Genomic DNA, 23,819 nt, shown 5'->3' with positions numbered 1-23,819 from the left:
GATCAGAATGCAAACTGATACTCGCACTATTTGATGTCACCACTAGATGGCAGCATTAGCCTTAGGTTTATTTCCAGTAAAAAGCAAAGAGCACAGATGTTGACATTTAATACAACACACAGAGGACGAGATGAACTGAACCGAGTGATTCATAAAGCAGCTTACCATTTTTACTTATTCATTTGTTTACTTCGGGCTGGAAAAAGATAAATAAAATAAGAGTAAAATAAGACGTGACAGTAATAACGATTGTCATCAAGTAAAAAGCTAACAACTAATAATTAGAAATTCCGAAATACAGAGCAATTAAAAAAAATATCCTCTATACATTTGTAAACGGGCTTTTCAGATTTATTATTTGTTGACATAAGTTCTGTGCTCTTAAAAGTTTGCGCTTAAATACGAACAGAAAGTACTCTAGATGTTAGCTAAGCTTTTACAGCTAACCGATGCTACCTTAAGGAGCAGAGAACGCTCTTGACCGACGTCAACTGAATGCGTGAGTGGTCGTTACGTCAGCACGTCGCGTTCGAACGTATCGGCGGGGTACCAAGAAGCAGCAAACTGGGGAAAAGTTGCCTTCTGGTCGATCCTGTTTAGTAATTTAAGAAAAGACGTTTTGGGGAGAAAAACGACTCTTTTATTATCTGTCATTTATTGAATGGCATTCGATTTCAGTTTGGTGTATTTATCTGAACCCAACAGACTCTGCTTTCATCGTGATATTTCTTGACTGCCATGGTGAGTTATAGTCCATCAATCTGAACTGCTATCTGAGCTAACAGCAATGCTAGTGGATATTTTACGTCGGTTAAATCCATCCCTTGTTATTTCTTGCGCTTGAAGACGTTAAATCGTTGGACTCTGTGTTACAGACCTGCAAACTGAGTGGCCTGTTCAGCCTAGACGAGGACTTTGATGATGAGGTAACGCACCTGGTTCATATGTCTGATTATCACAGTGTCCTCTTTCCATTCGGTGATCTGCTGACCTCAGTTTGCTTCCTGTTGTCCCAGGATGTGCTGGGGACAGACTGGAGCCCCTGCTCGGTGGCAGGGCCATCCAAAGCGGCAGCTGTCGTGTCATCCTGCAGCCTGCGGGCTTCGTCTGTTTCTCACAGAGACCAGGAGAAAACGTGCCATCAGCCAACGGGAGAGAAACTGGCTGAACTGTGCAATGGCTCGGTGTCAGGGAGCGCCATGCACAGTGGTGCTGCACAAACTGTTGCTCAGGGGTTGAGGCAGATCTCCTCTTTCTCTGCTTCCTCTAACACATCCTGCACAGCTCAGGATGATTTTGATGACTGGGACGTTGACCTGGCCGACCTGGATGAATGCGACAACCAAACAAGGCAACTTTCTACGCCTGCAGCAGCTGAGCCTCCGTCTTCAGCGAAAACACTGAGACCTTCTACTTATGTCACGATCCAAACGCCTCCTACCAGGAGCCTGCGGGACACTTCTAGCTACTGTAATTCTATTGCAGCTCCACAGAGTCTTTTTTCTGCACATCTGCAGCCTCCAAGTACCAGTTGTGCTTCATTCCCTGCAGCTCCTCCACAGACTCCCAGCAGCTTTTCCAGGATTCCTGCCGTTTCCCTGGCACCCAGTAGTTTCTCCAGGATTCCTGCCGTTTCCCCGGCACCCAGTAGTTTCTCCAGGATTCCTGCCGTTTCCTCGGCACCCAGCAGTTTCTCCAGGATTCCTGCCGTTTCCTCGGCACCCAGCAGTTTCTCCAGGATTCCTGCCGTTTCCCTGGCACCCAGCAGCTTTTCCAGGACTCCCAGCCATCCTCAGCAGCTACAGAAGCCGTGGATGACTCCACAAGCCGCCTCTCAGCCTCGGAGTCTCTTTAATACGGTCTCCCCGGGGCCTCCTGCCTCTGTGAACTCCTCCGCCCCGAGCCCACATCCTCTGCACACACCGGTCCTCACCAACCGCCTGGTCCAGCTGGTGTCTGCGTCCAGCAAACTTCCCAAGAAGAGGCGGCGCTCCGAGGCTCACCAGCCCCAAACGAGACGCTTCCCTGGTCCTGCAGGCCTGCTGCCTCAACAGGTTGGATCCTTTCCTGATTTTTTTGTTTTTCATAGCTTGTTTTTTTTAAAGACTTATGAGCTTATTTTCTCACTTCTCTCAGCCTCAGGGTCAGAATCTGGACGAGATCGTGGTTTCCGTTCCTAACACTCCTTCTCATGGGGCTGTGGCTCGACTGCCGAGTCAGGTAAAGAAAACCCCACAGGCAACCCACCGGACACGTCGATACTAAAAGCAAACAACTTTTAAATAACTCGTGTTGCAGAAAGTGAAAACTATTCCCTCAAGCTAAGAGAATTAAACATTTTTCTCCAGCCTGCAAATATTCCCACTAGAGGAAACCCAAATCTCACACCATTTAGAAATTTAATTAAGTTGATTTTTGGATTAATGCTCTTTTTAGAGCCTTATTAATAAATGAAATGATTGCAGCAGATATAATTTGGTCAATGTTTACAATGAGGCATGACCAGATTTTCAATCTTTCTGTAATTTACTCCTTAAATCTGCAGAGTAGAGCTGCACTAATGAGTCCTTTTACATATTTTGAATCCTTGCAAATATAACTTCTATGTATTGACTTGGTTTTATATTAAATGCTGCAAATTTTGACCATAAAAGATTGGATTTGGTAGAAATGGGAAAAGTGGTGCATTCGTTAAGGTTGAAAACTCATGTTTCATGTTTGCCATGGAAGAATGTTAGGCTGTAATCTGAATTAATACCAGTAAGTGAGTTCTGGTGACTACTGCAGACTTGTTTCTGAATTTGGTTTTTAAGGTTGTCATGCTTGGGTTTGATCTGCATCATTTCTTGTTTCACTCATAGATTAACAACCACAACAAAAATGCATTCAGCATCAAAATTATTTAAAATCTGCTAGAGTCTGTGTCTCTTTGGATATGTGTTTTTTTTTTCCTTTTGGGTGTTTGTCAAACTTTCTTTATCACCTACTGCTGCACGCTTTCATTGCCTCCTGGGGAATTGCTGCTTTTAAGTTGTTTTTCTCCTCTGACACAGCTGCTGATCTGTTGTTTTTCCCCATCATCAGTGGTAGCCTGTGTGTCCGCGCTCTGCTCGACACGACGGCGGCCTCCCCTTCTGACTGATTAAGAACATTTTCTTCCTCTTTACAACACGGAGGATGTAAACAAAACTGATTTTTTTTTTTATTTTCTCTAACCGTTTCCTAACCAATCCAGTTCCTGGTTCTGTGTGGTTAATCAGATTTCATTTCCATGTACAGTTTTGGCCTCTAGCTGTATTGAAATTAAGAGTGCTGCTTTGTGTTTCACTGCTGAGTCATTATGCGTTTTTGTAATATTAATTTTCTTCCATCTTCAAGGCTGTCCTGTGTTTACTCAAACCGAGGGGATACATTTTTCAGTTATATTGCTTTCAGGGTTTAATGAGAATAATAATAAGAAAAAAATGAATCTTGCTTAATTTATTTTTAGTCCCACAGGCCAGTGGTTCTGAACAGAAACAGTTTTAAGATTCTGACTGATTAACTGGATAACAGTTTTAGTACAAAGTCATTCTGACTGTGTAAGTTGTGATAAATCCAATTTATTTCTCTCTCTCTTTCTAATCTATCATTTGGTGCTTCCAACTCTTTAGCATCTGCGACAAATATCTGGCTCAGTTGGGGGTTTACTGCAGTGAGATTCATCCAACAAGAATTAACATATTGGAGCTGGTGACGGTGGAACTTGTAACCATCCTTTGCAGTCGTCTGCACACTGATGTACTTGATAACTTGGGCTCAGTAGAAATCCATATCACACTATAAAAGGGAACATATTGTACTTCAATTTGTGTTTCTACTGCTTAAAGAAACAGCCCAAGCACTTAAAATAATAAATAAATAAAGACTTTTGGCAATAAGTTAATGTTGTTTGATGTCTGAAAAACGTTCCATTTCAAAATCCTCCGGTATGTAACGTCACAAATCAGCAGGCACTGCTCGTCACCTAGCAACCCCAGCAAAGCACAGCCCGTTACTTAGCAACCCAGACTGAGCTCCAAGTACATTTGATCAGCTGGTTTTACCACTCCATGTGCTGCACAGTGTCTGCTGGAACTTACCATCCAGAAACTACTTGCTGCATTCTTGTTGGTTGTGCAGGAGGCTCCACTTCTGCTTTTCAAGGCTGTAAATGCACATCTGTTTGCAGCCATTTTCATGTGTGAGCGTAAACGTTGAGTTGGGGGAGGGTGGCCAGCAGCAGCTTATTAGGATTTAAAGTGACAGGAGGGCCTAAAGTAGCTCACCCTGTTATTATCTGAGTGATTTTGTGCAAAAAAAAACTGTAACGAACATGTTCCAAGTTGCCCATAGACCCATCCTAACCTGTTCATGGAAGCATAATAAGTCACCTTTAACAGTTTTGCACCTCTTTGTGTTGGTCTACGCCGTCTGAAAGTTGGAAAACTTTTCAGATTTACAAATACTTCCGAAAGGCACTGAATGCGTAGCAGCATTAAGGACGCCGTCCCCTCTGTCGTTTCAGTGCTCCAGCTCACAGTCTGAGGAAGAGGAGTTCAGCGGCTGCGCCTGGGCGGCGATGAAGGCTGAGATGGGACTGGATGAGAGGAATCTGTCGTGCTTCCTGCACACCTACAGCGTCGTCATGGTGCTCCGAAAGGTAGCGCACTCCCGAACTTCCCGTCGGTGCTGCTGAGTATTTAGGTCAGGCGCTTTTTAACAATGATTCATCATCTTTAATAACAGCCTGTGTGACTGCTGGGGGTCTATTGGCATAATCAAGACAAACGGCGGCGCGGCTCTTGAGGTGTTTTATGATTATAAAAAGTATGATCACTAATCAGTCACACTAATAGGGACTCTGCTGCGGCTCTGTTCCCTCTGTGGGCAGGAGCCACTGGAGGCAGCGTCTGTGAGTCTGAGCGCACACGTTGGCCTCTGCAGCGGCCCTCACGCTCCATTCACATGCGAGTACAGAGTCACTGGGAGGACGCCGGCTGAGCTTGATGAGGTTAAGCTCCTCACAATAATATCAGCTTCCCAAAATCTGTGTTTGCATCACTGAGCAAATTAGCGCGCAGCTTGAGCTTGTTCCATCTAATGAAGTGGAAAGAGAGGATCATCCCAGCGGTAAATCCTGCTCAGATCTGCGAATTTCTTATAGCTGCTGTTTGTGTTAATGAATTAACAGCGAAAGCGGTGATATTTAAGGCCGAGGTGATTAAGATGCTCACTTGGAGGATCTGTTGGAGGAGATGAAAGCAGGAGGAATTAAAGGGCCGGTTTTCCCCGCAAACAATTTGTCACACTGACAAAACCTCTCGGCATAAATATGAAGTAAATAAAAACGCAGCGACACCTGAGAGCTGCTGCGAGAGGAAATGTTGAGTCAAATCAATCACACGCTTCTCAACTTACAAAGGTGTCTTAGCTCGGATCAAGGAAGGGAATTACGAGAACGCAGGCTCAAAATAATTTCAGCTGCTTTAATTAATCGGCAGGTGAGAAATCTGCTGTCGCTTTTTATATCTTAACAAACGGCATGAACTTTGATGCCACTATTTAATCTAACAAAGACATTATAGCTGCATATTGAGCAATAATATCATATTAGGTATGGGTGATATTGACTACTGCAATATTTTCTGGTACTAAATAAAAATCCTATTCATTATTTTTCAGGCTGTGACTGCATGGCACAGCATTCGTAGAGCCACAAATATAAAAAAAATTCCCATTTATACTATTTTTACTGAAAATAGTGATTTATTTTATTCTAAACTGTCATATTTTCAAATTTATTGATTCTCTCATGGAACAAACAGTGAAAGGAAATAACCTTTCTGATCATCATTTTTTACTTCTCTTCAGTAACTGAAATTGATCATGATTACAATAAATTAAAATTATAATAAATAAACAATGCCATAAATCCCCAACCCTACATAATCTGTTGTTGACTAATTGTGTTGGTTAAAAAGCTTTTTTAACTGTTTATTATGGAAATTACGTGACTGCGACTGTGTTTTACAGCAATAATAGCCCCACAAACACAAATGCTGCTCTGTAAAAACATTCTTATTTCTGATCAGCCTCCTTTGGACACATAAAGAAATGTGATTTATATAAACTGCATTTGATCTTATCTTCAAATTTATTGATGGTTTCATTGAACAAACAGTGAATGAAACAATCCTTGACATTGCAAACAGTTTTAAACATCCTAAACTGGAATTTATCACGACGATGGCAAACTAAACACACAGTAAACATAATTAAAATTTGAATTATCCTGGTTTCTGGGTTGTCTAATACAGATGCAGCAGTATTTACAGTGTGGGAACAGGAAACATTAACCTGCCTTCTTTTTAAAGACTTGAGGAAAAGAAAAAGTTAAAATGTTTGATTTTCTCCTTGTCCAATCAGGCTGCTCTAAAACAGCTACCCAGAAACAAAGTGCCCAACATGGCCGTTCTGCTGAAGAGCATCATCCACACGAACGCCGACGCTAAGGCCGTGTTTAAAGACCCAACAGGTAAAACACACACAAACATTTTATTTGTGTGCATAATACTGACGTTACACTGTTATAAACATGATATAACACCTGTTACAAACATGAAGGAGTTTTCATGACGTGCCATTTAGTGAATAATGAGCCATTTAATGCAAATCTGCATTAAATGTTTCATTACAAGTGCATTAAAAGTGTCCACTTTGCATTATTTTGTAAATAATTACATGTTTATACAAAGTTGCATTAGAACTTACATTAAGAGTCAACTTTGCATTAAAAGAGTCATTATGTACCAGATGACACTTCATAACAGTCATGAACATTCATGAAGACTCCTTCATGTTCATGACTGTTGTCAGGTCACACCGCTTCTAATAAAGTCTTACCAAACCCATCATAAATCACATCAGGAGTTTATATGAAATGTGAAACATGTTCTTGTGGGAGTTGTTGAATCTGGAGAAACACTGAAAAACACTCATTCCGGTTTGAAGAAAAAAAAAAGGAGAGAGATTTCAACCCACAGGGAGAGCAGCGAGATGTTTTTTCCCTTTTTTCCCCCCACTTTTGACATTTGCTCTTGGAGCATTGGCCTCGCTCCACGTGGCATTGGCAGCAAAAGTTCAGCTGCTATAACAAGCTTGGCTGCACACACACACTCATGCATGCAGGGCACACGCAGGCCAGCCCACGTGTGTCCCGCGTCTGCAGCAGGAAGCGTCCTGATGTCCTGAACTTGTCCCCTCTCCTGCTCCGTCCGACTCCTTCCTCTGATCCGACGCAGAGTCTGTTGCCATGGGCTCCTGAGCGCTGCCGCATACGGTGGAGCTGATTATCAGCAGGAGTGGATGTTTTCCAGCTCTGGACTTAAGTGCCTATTAGTGATTCAGTTATAGTGGACCGGAGTCGGTGGTGGGTGGGTATTAGGTGCTTCTGACACCAGGAGTGACTGTTCCTCTCCGTAATGAGCCTCCCGCCCACTGGAAGCTCTACAGCCTGTTTCCAGAAGAGCTGCAACATTTTCTCACTCCTACAATCTGATTTCTAATAGTAGGAATGTAATTCTCAGTTTTTAGCTAAATGACCTCTCGGCACCTTCAGCTGCACAAAGTTTCATTGTGGAAGTGGAAAGTAGCAGCTTGTGTAGGTCAATGAAGTTAAAATATGAGAAAAGAAATGTTGAGAGAGTATTTTTTTTTTCAGATTTTTGTTTTGTTTTGACGCGCTTAAATTTTGTTTTTATGTTTTAATATCAGACAAATGTAACCCAGCTGTGCTTCTTCAGGACCTGAACAACTTGCTGTAAACTTTAATCTCACCATTATGACCCCCAATCATTGCCCTGCTGTTGTTTTTCTCTGGAGTCGATATTTAAAGGATAGTTTTGTTGTTCCTGAACTGCTGTAAAACATTTTCTTCAGGGTGGCTGGAGGAAATCCAAATGTCCACCCCACTTGCTCTGGGTTTTTGCTGAGATTTTCCACCCAGCAGCCAAGAGAAGTAAAATCTGAGAGAGATCAGCTGGTGAAAAAGCAAATCTTCCTGAGCTTTCCCAGCAGGAGAGCAGCTGCTCCTTCATATTTCTGTGATCCCATCTCTCTCCTCAGTCTGGTGGGTTTGCTGTATCTATTCATGGCTGTAATTCTCAGTCATTGAGGAGCTGAAGTGTTTCAGAAAGGTATTTCCACACGTCCGTTTTCTAAGAAAATCCTCATTTTAGAGCAAATGTTGAATTGAAAGTTTCCTGCTGTGAGAAGCTGTCAGCAGCACTTATTGTAAAGGCCAGAAACAATTTGTCAGACTGTTTTTCTGAACTTTTCTTGTTTTAATGCATGAAAATTCATCCCTATTTATCAGGTTTAATAGTTGTGTTGCGGCTTGTGTTGAACGGTAGGATAGATTTATTTTAGCTTCTTGTAGCTCTGTTATCTTTTTGCGTCTGATTTAGGATTTGTTCTCATCTTTACAGTTGAAACCAGACGTTTCTCATCACTGTGGCATTTAGAAAATGGAAATAATTTTTTAACTGACCTAAAACAGAATCAAATCAATCAATAAAATTTTATTTGTATAGCACATTTCAGCAGCAAGGCATTTCAAGGTGCTTTACATAATTAAAATAAAAACAGCATGTGAGGAAGAGAAAGTTTTCTCTCTTTTTCCCCCAGAAAAGATGGCGTTTCTTTTTATCAGCCGTATGTAAATTTTGATTCCAGATGTATTTTCTAAATGGAGAGAAGAGCCGAGGTCTGACTAAACAATAAGTACATTTTAAATGAACAGAATAGGTTTTAAGGACACATAAAAAACATTTGAATTATCTCCTTTTAGTAAGTGTTTTTTTAAAAGTTATTCTTTATTCTGGCATGAACTTTTATTTCTACCTGTTTGTTTTGTTTTCCGCTTCTTCCCAAATATATCTCTGATGCTATTTTAATCAGAGAAAAATAATTAAAATTATTATTGAAAGAAAAAGCGTATTCTAATCCACATTTATCAATTTAATTTTTGTTGTGACACTTATTGATGACGTTTTGTTTTTGTTTTCAATGTAATATACCTTGTTTTTTTCTTTGATTTTTTTGTTTTATTGCTGCTACTCAGTCTGCTATCTGGTTAATTATTTTATAGATCAATGCCCCTCCTTGCTTTTTGTCACTTTGTAATGTTTGTTGCATACGCACTAATTGGTGAATTTAAAAAAAGACATCAGTGATCAGATTTGGCTCATTTTCTCTTGATCAGCTCTGATCTTTGATATATTTGGTTTAAATCTGATTCCCCTTCCTCCCTCCAATTTGATATATCAAAAGTAATCTTTGTCACTAGTTGTGAATGTAAACACGTCAACTAACAGCATTTTGTTTGAAGAAAAAAGTCTTTGCTTTGCTTTACAAATGGGAGATGATTGCGTTTGAAATTCCTCCATTTATTTATTAATTTCTTTGTTTGATTTAAAGCTGCTGCCTCTATCAAAGCGATGGCAGCACATTTTCCTCTTTTTTTTGATCATAAACTTCTTTTCATCTTTTCTGATTTGTGGCTAAAGGGGAGATTCAGGGAACGGTGCATCGGCGTCTCTTAGAAGAAAGATGTGAGGAGTTAAAAGCCGGAGCTGTGCTGCTCCTCAAGCAGGTGAGACTCGTTAGAAAACGCTTCACATGCCTGACCCGGAACTGATCGCAGCTATTAACAATCAGCTTGGCTTTGTTTTGGTGAACAGGTGGGTGTTTTTTCTCCCTCCCATCGCAACCACTACCTGAACGTGACGCCCAACAACCTGCTGCGGATCTACTCTCCTGCTGGGGTCAGTCTGTCCACTCAGCTCCCCCCGTTTGTCTTGGTGAGCGCCAGCTGGGGACGGGAACCACAGCAAACCCATAAAATGTTGTCTTAAAACCTTCCTCACAGGCTTTTAAACCCCGTTTGTACGCCTCCCGCAGGAGCCGACGGTGTCGTCAGCGGCCCTGGCTCCAGGCGTCCCTCGGGAGCCGGTGTCTCGGATGCAGCTAGAGTTTGACGAAGAGGATGACGAAGGGAAACGGGACAAAGGGCGCGCGGAAGGAGGCGAGGCCCCTCGAGTGCAAAGGCTCAGTCAGGGGAACAAATCGGTTAACGGCAGCAGGAATCCTGCACAGCAGGAACAAGTCTGGGACGCAGGTTGGACACAGATTCTGAAACTCTGAGTTATGGGTGGAAAACAGAAATTTTCAGTGATTTCTGCCTAAACATGATTCTCTAGGTCACCAACAACTAAAGACAAAACGTTACTTTGGCGTGATACTTTAAAGTTTATTCTCTGAGCTACATGAAGCCAGTGTAGAACTGGGTGATGTGCTCTTCCTTCCTGGTTTTAGTCAGAACACCAGCAGCAGCCTTCTGGATCTGATCGATTTTTTTTTTAGTCACACCTGTAAAGACGCTGTTGCAGTAATCAGTGCGACTAAAGATAAACGGATGGATGAGTTTCTCTAGATCGTGCCGAGACGTTGTCCTCCAATCCTGGAAATGTTCTTCAGGTGATAGAAGGCCGACTTTGTAACTGTCTTTATGTGACTCTGAAGGTTCAGACCCAGATTTGCTGATCTCTAGTTTCCAGCTGTAATAACTGAAGCTGTGAGTTGACTCCAGGTCGCTCCTCTTTAGGTCCAAAGACAATAGCTTCAGTTTTGTTTCTGTTCAGCTGGAGAAAGTTTTGGGACATCCACACATTTGTCTGCTCTAAGCATCTGTTCAGTGATTGGACGGATTCAGAGTCACCCGGTGACATCATAATGTAGAGCTGTGTAACCTGAGCCGGTGAGAAACACAATACAAAGGTTCTGCCTCTGGATTTTTGTTGAGGAAAAACAAAATGTGATTAATTCCATTAAACATTTTTTAACTGTTAAAATCTACGCTATTAATTCATCAAAATTGACACATTAAAGTTCCAGTCCTGTCCCACTAAATATATTTGTGCTGCTCCTAAAAGGCAGCAACACTTCATCCACCATGCTGAATGTTACGTCTGTATGCAAAGACTTTATACTTATAAACAGCCAACGGCTATCACACTTCAAACCTTTGCAACATTAATCCAATATTGATCATGTATGAGAAATGTATTGTGCAGTCTAATTATTATGCTGGATTTCCCGGTATAAGGCGATTAATTTACCTGCACTGCTCTAATAATTAAGCTAAGCCTGGATGTTCCCATTGGCCGGTTGCTTCTCCTCCTCGATGCACAGCCTGCAGGTTTCATAGATGTCTCGATGTGGATTCAGGTGTACAGAATTTGTTCTATTGTCAGGTATTTTTTGCCCTCCAGCTCATGCCTGCAGGCTCACACATGGAGTTGTTTCATCACAATCACTGCATATGTTGCTGCCTGTAAAAAAGCATTTGTGTGAGAAGGTACTGTACATCCACTAACCTTTGAATGTCACAACCTTCAAGCCAAAATATCAGCGCTCATCTGTAACAGCAGTCACTGCACTTTATGAGCAGACAAGAATTATTTTTTTTCTTTTCCTCCAATTATTTAATTCCAGGAAACACTGTTGCAGTGCTGTGTCTGCTGTTTGTTTGCAGATGACGACCTGGACGAACTGCTGGGAGAGATACAGGAGGACGCCTACAGCTTTTGACATCACCTTTCCTGTTTTTCTGACATCGCAATCCTTAAAGTCACTTTTCAAAGAGCTTGTAGCTAAATATGTATATTGTATGTTTACGTTTTTTTTGTTTTTGCAGACAATACCAGCTGTATTTAATTCAGTAAACATTGCAGGATAGACTTATGTATCACTGATTTATTTTTCAAGAAATTTCACTACATCGTCTTTGCTTATATGACAGAAGATTGTTCTGGTAATTATGCAACATTAAAGCTGTTTTGTTGCCTCCCTGCTGGTGTTTCTTGTTGGTTTTCTTGCATTTTTCTCATGTAACGCAGTGATGTGTCCCCCGACTGTCCCTTCCAGCGGTTCGTTGATGGAGAGTGTTTACCCAGTGCTGTCTGCATCAGGGTGGAGCCTCACCGTGACTAACATGCTCTTGTGGAGGGATTTCCTCCTCGCACTCTGAGTCCTGCACTACGTCTGCCTCACTGTAGCAGATTCAGGTTAATCCTCAGCTGCTTTGTCGTTCCAAGGAAGAAGAAGCAGCTTAAGTGTCGTATTTAATGTATAAGAGGGAGAGGGAATTGGATGATAAAATGTGTCTTGTTTGCAGTATATGCCCTTTGTTAGAAGGTGTTTGTACATTTAAACGCCTTCTGTGTTTTATGAAAGTACAAAGAGTTTCAGTGCGAGTCTCGGGCTGATTACAGATAAGCTCTGTTATTCTCCATATGTGCATCCTACAAGAAATTACAATCCATTTTGCAAACGCACACAAAACGGATATGAAATATGAATATTTTCAAGAAAGTGTTCAAAAGGTTAAAGGACATATGGCTGGTTTTATCGTTGCATTTCCCTCCACAGTTATGTTCCAAAGACAAAGCATACCTTCTTACATGGCCATCATATTCCCTGAACTCTGGTCTGACGTTATGAAGAGAGTTCAGCGCTGTTCTGGTAAAATTGGTTTGTACAAAATCTTTTAGTAAACACACAGAGTTTGAAGGATTTCCCAATTCATCTTTTCCCTTTTTCTCTTTTCCATTTATTCTCGTATCTGGGATGTTTGGTTTAAAATTTAATAAATGTATAATTTATTGGTTAAAAAGTTTGGTCTTTTGAAGATCATTTTTCAAAGAGGCCAGGAAATATCAACAATCCACTAATGTGAAATCTTGACTTTTTGACAAGTTGAGTCAGAGTATATGGTTTGTATAAGACCAGAACTTTGTCTTCAGTATATTTCTTGCATCATAACCAGCAGAGGGTAGCATTTTACACCCTCTTTTTTTTTTTATAGTTCAGATCCTGGCAGACCTCATTAGCCTGCTCATAAGCAGATCAGATCTGGTTTACAAAACTTTGAATTAGAAAGGATCTCCAAAGCTGTGTGCTTACAGAATTGGCTCTGTATTTTATTGCAAGTTGGAGGAAATCTGCACATTTTACTAATTTACCTTTTGAAAAAACACCTGCACCCCATCTGGTCAAAATATGCAACATCATTTTAATTGGCAAGGTCATAATTTTCCACAACAGCTAAACTGCAACTAGTCCAGTTTTATCACTCTGAATTGGTGCAGTCAGGTGACGCCCCCTAAACAAGTATTTTCTCTCATTTATTGAGATTTGGAATAACAAAAAGAAAGCACATTCATTTCTTTTGTAAACTACTGTGAACTCCCTGAAATGGCATAAAGAAATCCCACTGACACCAATTACTTTTTAACAAGTCCCGGCTTTCCTGTTTGCTTAAATCCAGGGGCTGTGAAATGAAGAGAAAACCTCCATTTCAAAACAGACGTATTTGTAGGGAAAGCCATAATAAACGCACTAAAGTCTCAAAAATGTGTATAAGCTGCTTTCACATTGTATTTCTGAGGTCATTAATGTGTGAAGCCTCAACGTATGGATTACATTATGACTGCTTTCCTATAACAGGATTTAAAATAAATGAATGAACTCTAAAGGAGGTGAGTGATTACATTCTCTAAATGTCAATCGACATAAAGAAGTGTATTTCAGTGTAGCATTAAAGTGTTATTGCCTCCCAAATTAAAAAGGGAAACAAGAAAGAATGAAAATCTAGATCTATTAATCTTGTGGAAGGAAAGTTATTTGGATAGATGAAAGCAGATAATATTACTAAAGCATTAGGCTTAACTTTGACCCCGGGAGATTGTTTAATCTCTGTAAAACTACGCTCATTACCGCAGTGGGGGAAAAAAAAGCAAGATTTGCTTAATTAAGCTGCAAAGAAACCACTAAACCCTGCAGCTGTCTGGGACCACAGCAAATTTGATTTGGGAAAAAGACTGTGATCGACAGACAATGTGTGAAAGAGTGTTTTGGACTCAGAAGCACAGATTATCTTTGAACTTTCTTTACTTTTAATGAGGGCTTTGGTGTTCCTGCAACTGGCTGAACCCAGATGAAAGTTCAAAGTGATGGGGAAAAACTCTTAACAGCTATTAAAATCAGACAAGCAGTATTCATAGTTTCCTCCTATTTATTGAAATACTCTAAAATCCATAGTAAATATTGGTGTTATTGATTGTGCATGTCACTTAAATTAAAATTTATCCAGTTTATTTATAGAATGCAAAGTCTGAAAATTTCAATTTGGTTCCATATATTTTGAGATACAAATCCAATTACACAGTAATAATCTATCTAATTATAAAAAAGGTCAGAATCAATGTCAACAAGTAAGACATTTTTTGAAGGCACACGGGGGGCTGAACCCTCAAGACAGGAGACTATTAAGAGGAAATCATTCCTACTCTTCTAGGAAGCTAAAGTAAGCCTTCTTTCTGGGAGCAAAGTGCTCTTTTGAACACATGAATCTGGGGAATTCATGCAGACAACGTGGGTTGGTTTTTCGTCTAAGAAGGACTTTTAAAAATATCTGTTCTGCATTTAACCTCTAGGACATTGAAGAAAGGATTTCCCTCTGATTTTCAAAATAACTCTTTGCACCATTTTGGATCACAATGGATTTTTACTCAATTTATTTTTCTGGATTTCTTGTAATAAACACCAGTCCAGCCTAAAAAAAAACGTATCAGTCTATGGAAAAGTTTATTCTGAGATGTTTGTAATTTCGGTTAATTCTTAGCTACTTTTACGAACAAACAGCAGCAGTTGTGAAAGGTAATTCCCAAATCATTTCAAGCATGAAGAAAAACATCGAGAGAAAGTTCTAGTGGATATTTACCTAGATTTCCTAATGATCCCAACCGCCATTGTTGTCGTTCTTCTTCTTATATTTTATGGTGGTTGGCCCAGTTATGAAGGTGCACTACCGCCACCTACTGAACTGGAGGTATGGACAGGAGACAAATTACGGTGAAACCAACTTAATTAATTTAATTAACAATTCAGCTAAATTATCTCCAGCAGATGTTGTTGGATCCAAACTGCAGTTAAAAACTAAAGAAAAAAATTCCAACCGCCAACAAACTAAACTAAAAAAAAAATTAAAAAAAAAACATTTCCATTTTTTCGGGCTGCGCATGCGCAATACTCAAAAGAATCACGAGTGGACCAGAACACCTGTTGTTTTCGCAACAACGTCTCGTTGTTTTCGCCAGTAAAAGTGACGGTGAGTGTTTGTTTACACAAGTGCTTATAGTAAAGTAGTTAATAGTGTTTTGGGGAGTTTCTTCGATAAACTTCAGCCTCCATTTATCAGGAAAAAGATGGAAGAGAGGTTGCAAAAGAAGCGTTTTGGCCAAGAAAATTCCACAGCAACAGGTGAGCTAATTAACCCAACAGGTGCAGAACATTAATAATTGGTTAACTTCAGTAGAGTACAAAAAAACGTACAGTAATTTTTTTTAAATAAAATAATTTAAACCTGCACAAGAAGCTGCTATCCCCTCAATGTTTAACTTTTGGTGATTCTTCATTAATTTACCACCCGGATTCCTTCTCTGTAGCCACTTTTCATGTGCTGCTTTTCCTTAAACTTTTCAGCTTTAATTAAACTGTCGAAACTTTGAGAGAACGTCCTAAAGATATTAAGACATAATTTTATAACGCACTGTTTCATTTGGACTCCTCATTACGTTTTAATCGCCTAATTATGGATATACAGTAATCGCTCAGTAATTGAAGAAAATGAGCTAAAAGCATGCAGGGATTTGGCAAAAATTGTATTTAACTTCAGAACGCAGTTTAAAGGTAAAGCTCATTTCCCTACGCTGCTTAATAAAGTGATTATGTGTATCTGGGATTTAGGTGTAATAATCAGATGTTGTGCAGTTTATATTGCCATGACTGTAACTTGATAAACACAAAGGAATAGTGAGGTTTAGCTAATGTTATTGTAATGCGTGTTCAGGAGTTTAATTCCTCTATTTTGCATAGTTATGGTGGTGAACCAATCATCTACTTGCACATAGTGTATTTGCATTCTGATAACATAGCAATAACAATAAAACAAAAATCTGTTTAGTATAATTAGTTGTGTGTTGTAGGCATTCTGCTTGCCTTGTAATTTGTATTTCAGATTGTTTCTTTAATATTTCCTTTTATTTTGTCCAACATTCATGACAAATTTGTTTTCCTAAATATATAATGGCCTAATTTAGCAGCGACACAAATTCTGTGTTTTGCAAAGTTTGAAGCTTTTTCTTGTTACAGGAAAATTTCCCTATTAAAACTCATCACTTTTCAGAGAACCGTATAGAGAAAAAGACCACCAAAGTATGATAAACTTTAATTGCTAACAAGATAATAGGTTATCATCAGTCAGAAGTTAAGCACTTGCAACAATGGACTTGATGCAAAACTTGCTTTTTTTTGTATTTGAGACATATGCAATTTTTAATTGCTCTTGAATAAGCAGCTGTAGACCAATGATGGATGGGATTGAAATCCAAAACCGAAAATATAGTTATTTGGTTATTTGTCTTTGAATCTGACATGAAATGAAAAAAAAGAAGCTTTTTTTTTCACTTTCTCTATTCTAGACTCAGATCAAAAATGCAAAGCGGAGAAAAAACGGCTGTGTGGGACATAATTGAATTTTAATATTTGATAAATCGGGTTTGGGTGTAAATTGTTCATGTGAAAGTGCAGATACTGGCAAGACGTCTGCCCTGGAACCACACACCAATTTGATTACAGACTTATTGAACACTGGAGTTGTGTTGTTCCACCACTCGGATGGATTTTCTCTTTATCCTCTGTTCTGCTTTGTTGTTTTTCTGCCTCTATAATTACATCATGGTGCATTAAAATAGATGTACTGTAGATTATTTCTTAGAATACCTTTAAAATGACTCAGTTGACTTTTATCAAATGTAACCAAGATATTTAACAGCTCATAAATAGCACCTAAATCTCAACTGTTTTTTTGTTTGTTTTTTTACTACTTTCATTACAAAAAAAAAAAAAAATCAAATGAATTAACTATAAAAAGTAACTGGTTTTGTTCTTAAAGTTGACTTTAAAAAAGGGTCTTATTTTTAAAGATCAGGTCAAAAGTCTAAATTGTAACATATTTTACCAGGTTTTATCAAATCAACTTTTCCTTGTAGCAGTTTTTGCCAGTTGCACGTCTTTTCAAGTTTAATGTCGTCTGTTGTGGAATAACTCAAATATTTTAATCACCAACATCTCCAAGGCCTCATTAATTATTATTTTTGACTGGGTTTATTAAATTATAAAATCTGTCCAAAACTGGACATATTTTGATTTCCAGAAAAGAGCACACTTGGCCCATGTCTGAAACTCTTCAATAAAGCAATCAGCATTGGTATGACAATGTTAGTCATTTTTTAAAATGCAACAATATGTAAAACTGGGTAGAAATTAGTATTTTTGCCACTTGTTTGTGTGTCAGGGGGGAGATGGGAGTGACGTCGGCCATATTTGTTCTTCTGCCACCAGGTGTTTTCCAATATTTAGCTTCTGTCGGTTAAAGTGGGCGGAAATGTTTTGGTTTGCATATATGCCATATTGTTACTATTTTTGGATGGGTGGGTTGAACGGTGCTCCAAGATGTTTAAAACTGAAGTGACTAAACCATTGGAAATCGCAAAATCACAAAAAACTTTCACACAAACCACATACTATTTCAGTGAAAGAGATGCATTTATGAGAGAAAATGGAAATAAAGTGAGTCAATATGTTGCATCACTGAATGATGGGGAAGCAGAAATACACTTTACAAGAATATAACTAATTTAGCTTATGGTCACATTTCATTTTCCACTCTAATTGTAAACATGTTTTAATGTTTTTTTCTGTGGTTGACCATTAGCAAATGCAGTTCATAAAAGTCCCTGGCAACAAGGTCAGAGAACTTCGTCATTGACATGCAACACATACCACCTACTTTCCTCTCTAGCTGGCACTTTTTTCTGCTTCATTTCTGACAACAGCCACAATTTAATGTAAACCATCTGCCAGAGATCAATTAGCAGAGTTTATTTTAAAGGTTTCTTTCAGAATTTTCTTTGGACCAGGTGTTTTGTGCTGCGATTGCTGCCTGGACAAGGTGGCTTTGATCAGATGGCACACCAGGTGGTTGGCAGTTTATACAGCATTTGCATTTAAATTTTAGTCCCTTTAATTACTTTCTTTGCTTTAGATGGCTTAAACTGTCCAGTTAGCACCCATAGGTGGCATTTTGGATCACCACCAAGCAGAACCTTGCCAATTGTTAGTAACTTCTGGAAAATTTTACATGTGGAGTTTTTATTTCCAGCAAAAAATGGTATCTAAAAAATTCAGTTCTGACCTGGCTGATTGAAACATGGAAGACGATAAAGAACCATTAAACATGGGCTGGAAGTGCAGATAACTTCACAATGAATATTTAATGCTTTGACTAGGATGTTTTATTTGTACCAACTCGGATGGAAAAGAAGTTGGTAGCAATGTCCGAAAGCCAAACAAAAGTAGAATACATTTTAGTTTACCTTAGGAGTGTGAGTCAAATAAAAGCTACAACAGGTTGATGATAAAGCTGTGGCGATCACCACCTGATTGTTCCAGCCAACTGAATCTTATTTGCATGAAAAAAGGTGAAAATGTCCACGAATAATCCTTTTTGTTGCATCAAATGCTGAGAAAATGTGAAAAAAATCAAGTTTTAATTTGATTAAATCTCCCCACTGGAAAAATTAAGTGCATTAATTTTATTTTTAATATATATATACATATGTATTTTTACAAAATCAGATGCTACTGATGGTTTTAGAGGTTGAGTTCAATTCCAGCTGCCTCCCAACACACTAGTATCCTGAATTAAAACAGATTTTTATTTAAACTGTCCCGTTATTTGGTTCGATATCCTTTGACAAGATTCTGCAGGCCTTCAAGTTCATTACTTTCACTGCTTAGTTCATTACTTTTAGAAACTGTGGAGTACTTGGTAGATTAGACCAACATTTAGTTTTATACTTTTAATGTCAGAGCAAGACATAGAGAAACTTGTTAGTTTACAAATGTAGAACAAACTTAGAAAGTACCATCATCTTACCAACCCAGAACAAGAACCAAACATGGAGAACCAACATTTAGCTTTGTACAAATCTAGAATCCAACCCAGAACATCTGGAGCCAACATTTAGTTTTATACCTCACTAATCTTACAACATTTAGTTTTATCAGAACCAGAATCCAGAGAAACCTATACTAGTTTATCAATTATGGACTACCTGCATTGCGAACCAGTATTTAGTTTAATACTTGGTTTTCTTTTGGTTTTGTTGTTTTGTTTGTATTTCCTTCTAATTGATGTAAAGCACTTTGAACTGCCTTGTTGGTGAAAGTGTGCTTTATAAATAAAATTCGTCTGAGATCCATCACCCATCTGAGGCTCTGTTTGCAGTAAAACCCAAATGTTTTGTAGCATTTTAGTCCTCAGCGACTTGGTTTGACCAAAGGCTCCAGAGTGAAACCGTTTGGAAACTAATGCAAAATAAAACCATTTAAATTTTTGTTAACCGATGCAGATTGGAAAACATCTACCTCACTTGAATGACATGTTTTCTTGTTTATCCCCATTTTAAAAGTTGCTTTACCAACTTAAAAGGGAAAGTATTAAAAGAGCGGTAAACTGTTTCTGTTTACCGCTCTGTAAAGCATGAAAACGAGCAGCAGCAAAGGAAACTGTGCGTCTATCAATGGGCTGCAGCCCTCAGGCGGTAATTGACTGTTTGGGATTTGCATACATATTCCTAAGTATTGTACTTTTTCTAATTACTATTGAGTCTATCAAATTGAGCTCATAATTAATGCAATGTTTTTTGTTTTTATTGCCTACATCTAGTCCAAATCATTTGTAGTGTTACGTTGTTTACCTGTAGCGTTGCAGCTTTGTTTCTTGTTTAACTCCATTTAACATCCTCACACTCTTCTGCTATTTCTTCCTTACCATTTCCTCCTCCAGTCTCCTTGTATCACTTCACTTGGGTTGCTTTTCGTTTTGTTTTTTATAAATAGTCTAACAAATATAAACTCAATGTACAAATCTGGGCTCAAGTACGTTCCCATTACTGCGTTTACATCGGTGTCCCTCACCTCTGCTTGTGGGTCTGGATTCCTTTGGGTGACATCCTTGTGACCACGTTTCCCTGCTTCCCCTTTTTTTTTTTTTAGTTTCCTGTCTTATTTTTGTCCTCAACCTAGATCTCCCTGCCTTTACTCCTCCATCTCCACTTCTGCTTCACCACCCATGACACGCACCCCTCCCAACCTACCCCACTCCTCCACCACTGTTCCTCTCTCCTGAATGTCTCTCCAGCTGATTGTCTCCCGTTTTCCACTCGTCCGTCACTCCATTTTTTTCCCCTTTTTGTGGCGGCTAGCAGTGGAAATATGAAAAAGACGGAGACAAATGCGAGCGGGGGAGGAGAAAAACATATTCAATAAGAGACTTTGCTTTGGGGAGATCAGGCGAGGAGAGTGTTGGCTTCCCTCCTGTCTCTCCCCTCTCTCCTCTCTCTCGCTGCTCTGGCTCGGTGTAAAGCATGTGTGTTGGTGTGTGTGCGTCTCTCCCGGCTCGGCTGTTGTTCGCCGCCGCCACAGATGAGCAGGGAAGAGGAGGTAAAGCGGATGTCTCTGGCCAGAGGAAAACAGGAGGAGTTTGGATCGACAAGCGAGACTAACCAGCGGCTCTGATCATCAACGGCTCTCCTGCTGTCTTCCCTACACACACACACACACACACACACACACACACACACGTGCGCTTGTCAGGCTCACTCACACACACTCACGCCAGCTGGATGTCTCCTCGCTAGGCTGAACGAGAGAGAGGTGCTTTGGCTTGTCATTAGTTGAGGGCACGGGAGAACATGAGAAGCCTTGACGCGTGTTTGCATGCGTAGTGTTTCTGAATGGAGATGAGCCGGTACTTTGTATACACGGGCTGCTTTTATTTGCTCGCGGCTGAAGTGACTCTCACCTCCTCCTCAGAGTGTCACACAGGACTTAACTCTGCTATTTTTGTCAATGAAATCGAGCAGCTGCGGGGGGCAATGGAGGATGAAAAAGGAGGAGAGGCATGTTGGGATTTGGGTGTGTGTGCTGAGTGGATGTTTGGGGGTGTAGTGGAAGCCACAGGCGGCCTGGCAGCCACAGTAACTCTCAGTTCAGGGGAGTGAATAAGAGTGGAAGTGGAGAGGAGAGGGATGTCCTGAGGGAGCATCTTTCTCCTCATTCGCTGATTCTCTGTGGTACTTCCTAAAGTCTCAGCTTTTCGCTTTATTCACCCCTTGTTTGTTGTTTTGTTTTTAAATTTGCTGCTTTGTCAGTTTCCTGTTTGCGTTTGCCTTGAATCTCCACCTTTTACCTTTTACAGTGTAGATAATAATGCTTCGTCTCTCTGTCCAGGTGTGATCCCACGGAGGCTCCCTGGCTGACCAGGTGGAAGGCTGAACATGGATCTAAAGGAGGGTTGTGGCAGTCAGGGGAGCCATGAGAGCTCCAGTTTGCGCCCCACCTCCTGGCAGGCCTTCGTCGGTACCAGCACGCTACACGGCCTGCGCTTCATCTTCCCATATGGTCAGACTGGGGCTCGCCGCTTGCTCTGGGCTGCAGCCCTGCTGGCCTGCCTGGGACTGTTCGCTCTGGAGAGCGCAGAGAGGCTCGCGTACTTCCTCTCCTACCCTCACCTGACCAGCGTGGACGCCGTGGTGTCGAGCAGTCTGGTTTTTCCCGCCGTCACCATTTGTAACCTCAACATCTACCGCTTCAGCCACCTGACCAGCAACGACCTGTACCACGCCGGAGAGCTGCTGGCGCTGCTGGACGTGGACCTGGCCATCCCGCAGCCTCACCTCGCTGAGCCGGATGTGCTCGCTTTCCTGCAGGAAAGGACCAACTTCACAGCCTACAAGGCCAAGGCGTTCAACATGAAGGAGTTCATGGATCGGGTCGGCCATGACCTCGAGGAGATGATGCTCTACTGCAGATACCAAGGCCAGGACTGCAGCCATAGCGACTTCAAAACTGTGAGTGATGACCATTTTCTTTTTCCTCTGCTGGACTTTGTCCAAAGTTTCCCTCCTCTTGTGAGGTCTGGAAGGTGCATGATCAGTTTTTAGTGCAAATAAAAAGTTTTGACGTATGCTGATAGCTGTGCTTTTCCTCCCACGGTGCACAGCTGGGAGTCTACTAACTGGTTTTCTCATGTTTTGCTCCACATGCTGCTTGCTAAGCTTTGTTCTGCTGACACATTCTGTGCTGCTGTCTTGTTGTTGTCCTCAACCTTGAAATAATAGTGTTTTTTTGCTCAGTGGCAAATGCAGAACAGCAACAAATCTGAAGTAATTTAATCATGGGAGTAAAATTAGAGCTTTCTCCTATTGTGAATTCCTTCAAAACATCACGGCACTTACTTTAATTTCTGCAGTGAAGGATTTTAGTTCAGTTTTTAAATTGAAGCAAACAAATGGTGTTTTTCTCAAAGCTTGATTGTTTTCAGGAGAAAACAAAGTATTTGCTGGGCAGAATGTGATTTCTGCTCTCTCTGGTTTTTGTTGTGGGTAAAATTAAAGCCTCGCTTTATGCCAGAGCGAAGTGAGCAAGTTTTTGGCACCAATTTGGTTTGGTGCTTCACATCCACTTGTTGCACACTTAAACTCCCTCAGACTGAGGGTTAATGGAGTCCAGCAGTGATTAGTGGAGCTGCTCATGGAATTGAAGATGAGTATGCTGCAGAGGAAAATATTAAAACTTTTGATGCCTCATTTGTTCCCATCAACTTAATAAAAATAACTTCTGGAATTTGTGCAGCGATAAAGACACGCTTGTAAAATATATGCATGTAATTACAGACATTCTGACTTTTCATTTAAAAAAACGTCTGCACAGATTCATGCTGCTGGAATGCGTTTATTCTGCCACTAATACATCTTTGTGACTTGACGACTTGATAAATGTTTAATTTTATTATGTGATCTAGAACTGTATCTGTTCTTGCACACATAATGCACAACCCATGGTAAAAATGTATCTTATTAAGCGTGAGATTTTAATTTATTTGCAATATTGTGTATATTCAAGCATAAAAATGAGAGTTTTTTCTGTGTTGGGCTGCTCCTGTTTTCACATTAAAGGCTATCAGTTCTATTTGATGTAGCAGCAGGGCAACATAGTTGGATTGTGCAAGGCTATTTTTAGAGGTCTGCTTCCTGTGCTAGTATGAGTGTTATGGTATAATCCATAGTATTTTAATGTACCACTGGTTTGCTGCATGACCTTTCTTAAAAAGCATTAACATGCAGATTTAGATAGGAATATCTGTGGCAAACCTGAATAATGTTGAATCTGTGAATGATTATCTGCTTCTGTAATATATCCCAGTTCTTAGGGGCAGGTTCTGATGGCTGTAGTTTCTTTATTATTATTATTATTTCAAGTTAATAGCCAAGTGAAGGCACAAAATCTAGTGATTGCATTAAGGACAGGATATAAGATATAGATATATTTTTGTACTCAAAAATAGGGCAGAACAAAGTACTTTATATTAGTGATGCATCATATATAGTTACTAACATTGGTAGCGGCCAACATTAGTCATTTTTTAACATATTGGTTAAAAAATGACTGACAATCTCTACTTTATGCAACAAAAACACAAGGCAATGAAAAAGGTTTGATTTTTAAAAAAATACTCTTTAAAATCCTCCTTCCATTTTGCATAGTAAAAG

General features: G+C 40.0%; 2 protein-coding genes across 3 annotated transcripts in view; both read left to right on the top strand.

Moving 5' to 3' along the window:
- Nucleotides 1-520: 520 nt before the first annotated feature.
- Nucleotides 521-11,932, top strand: hrob (homologous recombination factor with OB-fold). The gene is made up of 10 exons (XM_007567701.1): nt 521-741; nt 876-926; nt 1,017-2,054; nt 2,137-2,220; nt 4,547-4,681; nt 6,448-6,556; nt 9,588-9,673; nt 9,762-9,881; nt 9,982-10,198; nt 11,615-11,932. The coding sequence occupies exons 1-10, from the start codon at nt 739-741 to the stop codon at nt 11,668-11,670; spliced, it is 1,899 nt and encodes a 632-aa protein (XP_007567763.1). The 5' UTR covers nt 521-738; the 3' UTR covers nt 11,671-11,932.
- Nucleotides 11,933-15,225: 3,293 nt separating this feature from the next.
- asic2 (acid-sensing (proton-gated) ion channel 2) overlaps nt 15,226-23,819 on the top strand; it is a 371,338-nt gene continuing 362,744 nt past the window's right edge. Inside the window, exons 1-3 of one of the 2 annotated variants that reach the window (XM_007567690.2) lie at nt 15,226-15,250; nt 15,341-15,402; nt 21,499-22,118. In XM_007567690.2, the coding sequence (XP_007567752.1) occupies nt 21,546-22,118 (573 nt within the window). In that variant the 5' untranslated portion in view covers nt 15,226-15,250; nt 15,341-15,402; nt 21,499-21,545. Of the gene's footprint in view, nt 15,251-15,340; nt 15,403-20,466; nt 20,923-21,498; nt 22,119-23,819 lie in introns of those variants that run through there. The other variant, XM_016679461.1, reaches the window with a different exon arrangement.

This window comes from Poecilia formosa, unplaced genomic scaffold (assembly GCF_000485575.1).
Source record: "Poecilia formosa unplaced genomic scaffold, Poecilia_formosa-5.1.2 Scaffold212, whole genome shotgun sequence".
Lineage (NCBI taxonomy): Eukaryota > Metazoa > Chordata > Actinopteri > Cyprinodontiformes > Poeciliidae > Poecilia > Poecilia formosa.
Note: the sequence above shows the minus strand (reverse complement) of the source record. Positions and strands in the feature narration are given on the sequence as shown.

Bases quoted from the DNA above. Each gene is read 5' to 3' on its own strand.
- hrob (XM_007567701.1), top strand. The intron at 6,557-9,587 runs GTAAAACACACA...TTGTGGCTAAAG, and splicing joins CGTGTTTAAAGACCCAACAG to GGGAGATTCAGGGAACGGTG. The intron at 9,674-9,761 runs GTGAGACTCGTT...TTTGGTGAACAG, and splicing joins CTGTGCTGCTCCTCAAGCAG to GTGGGTGTTTTTTCTCCCTC.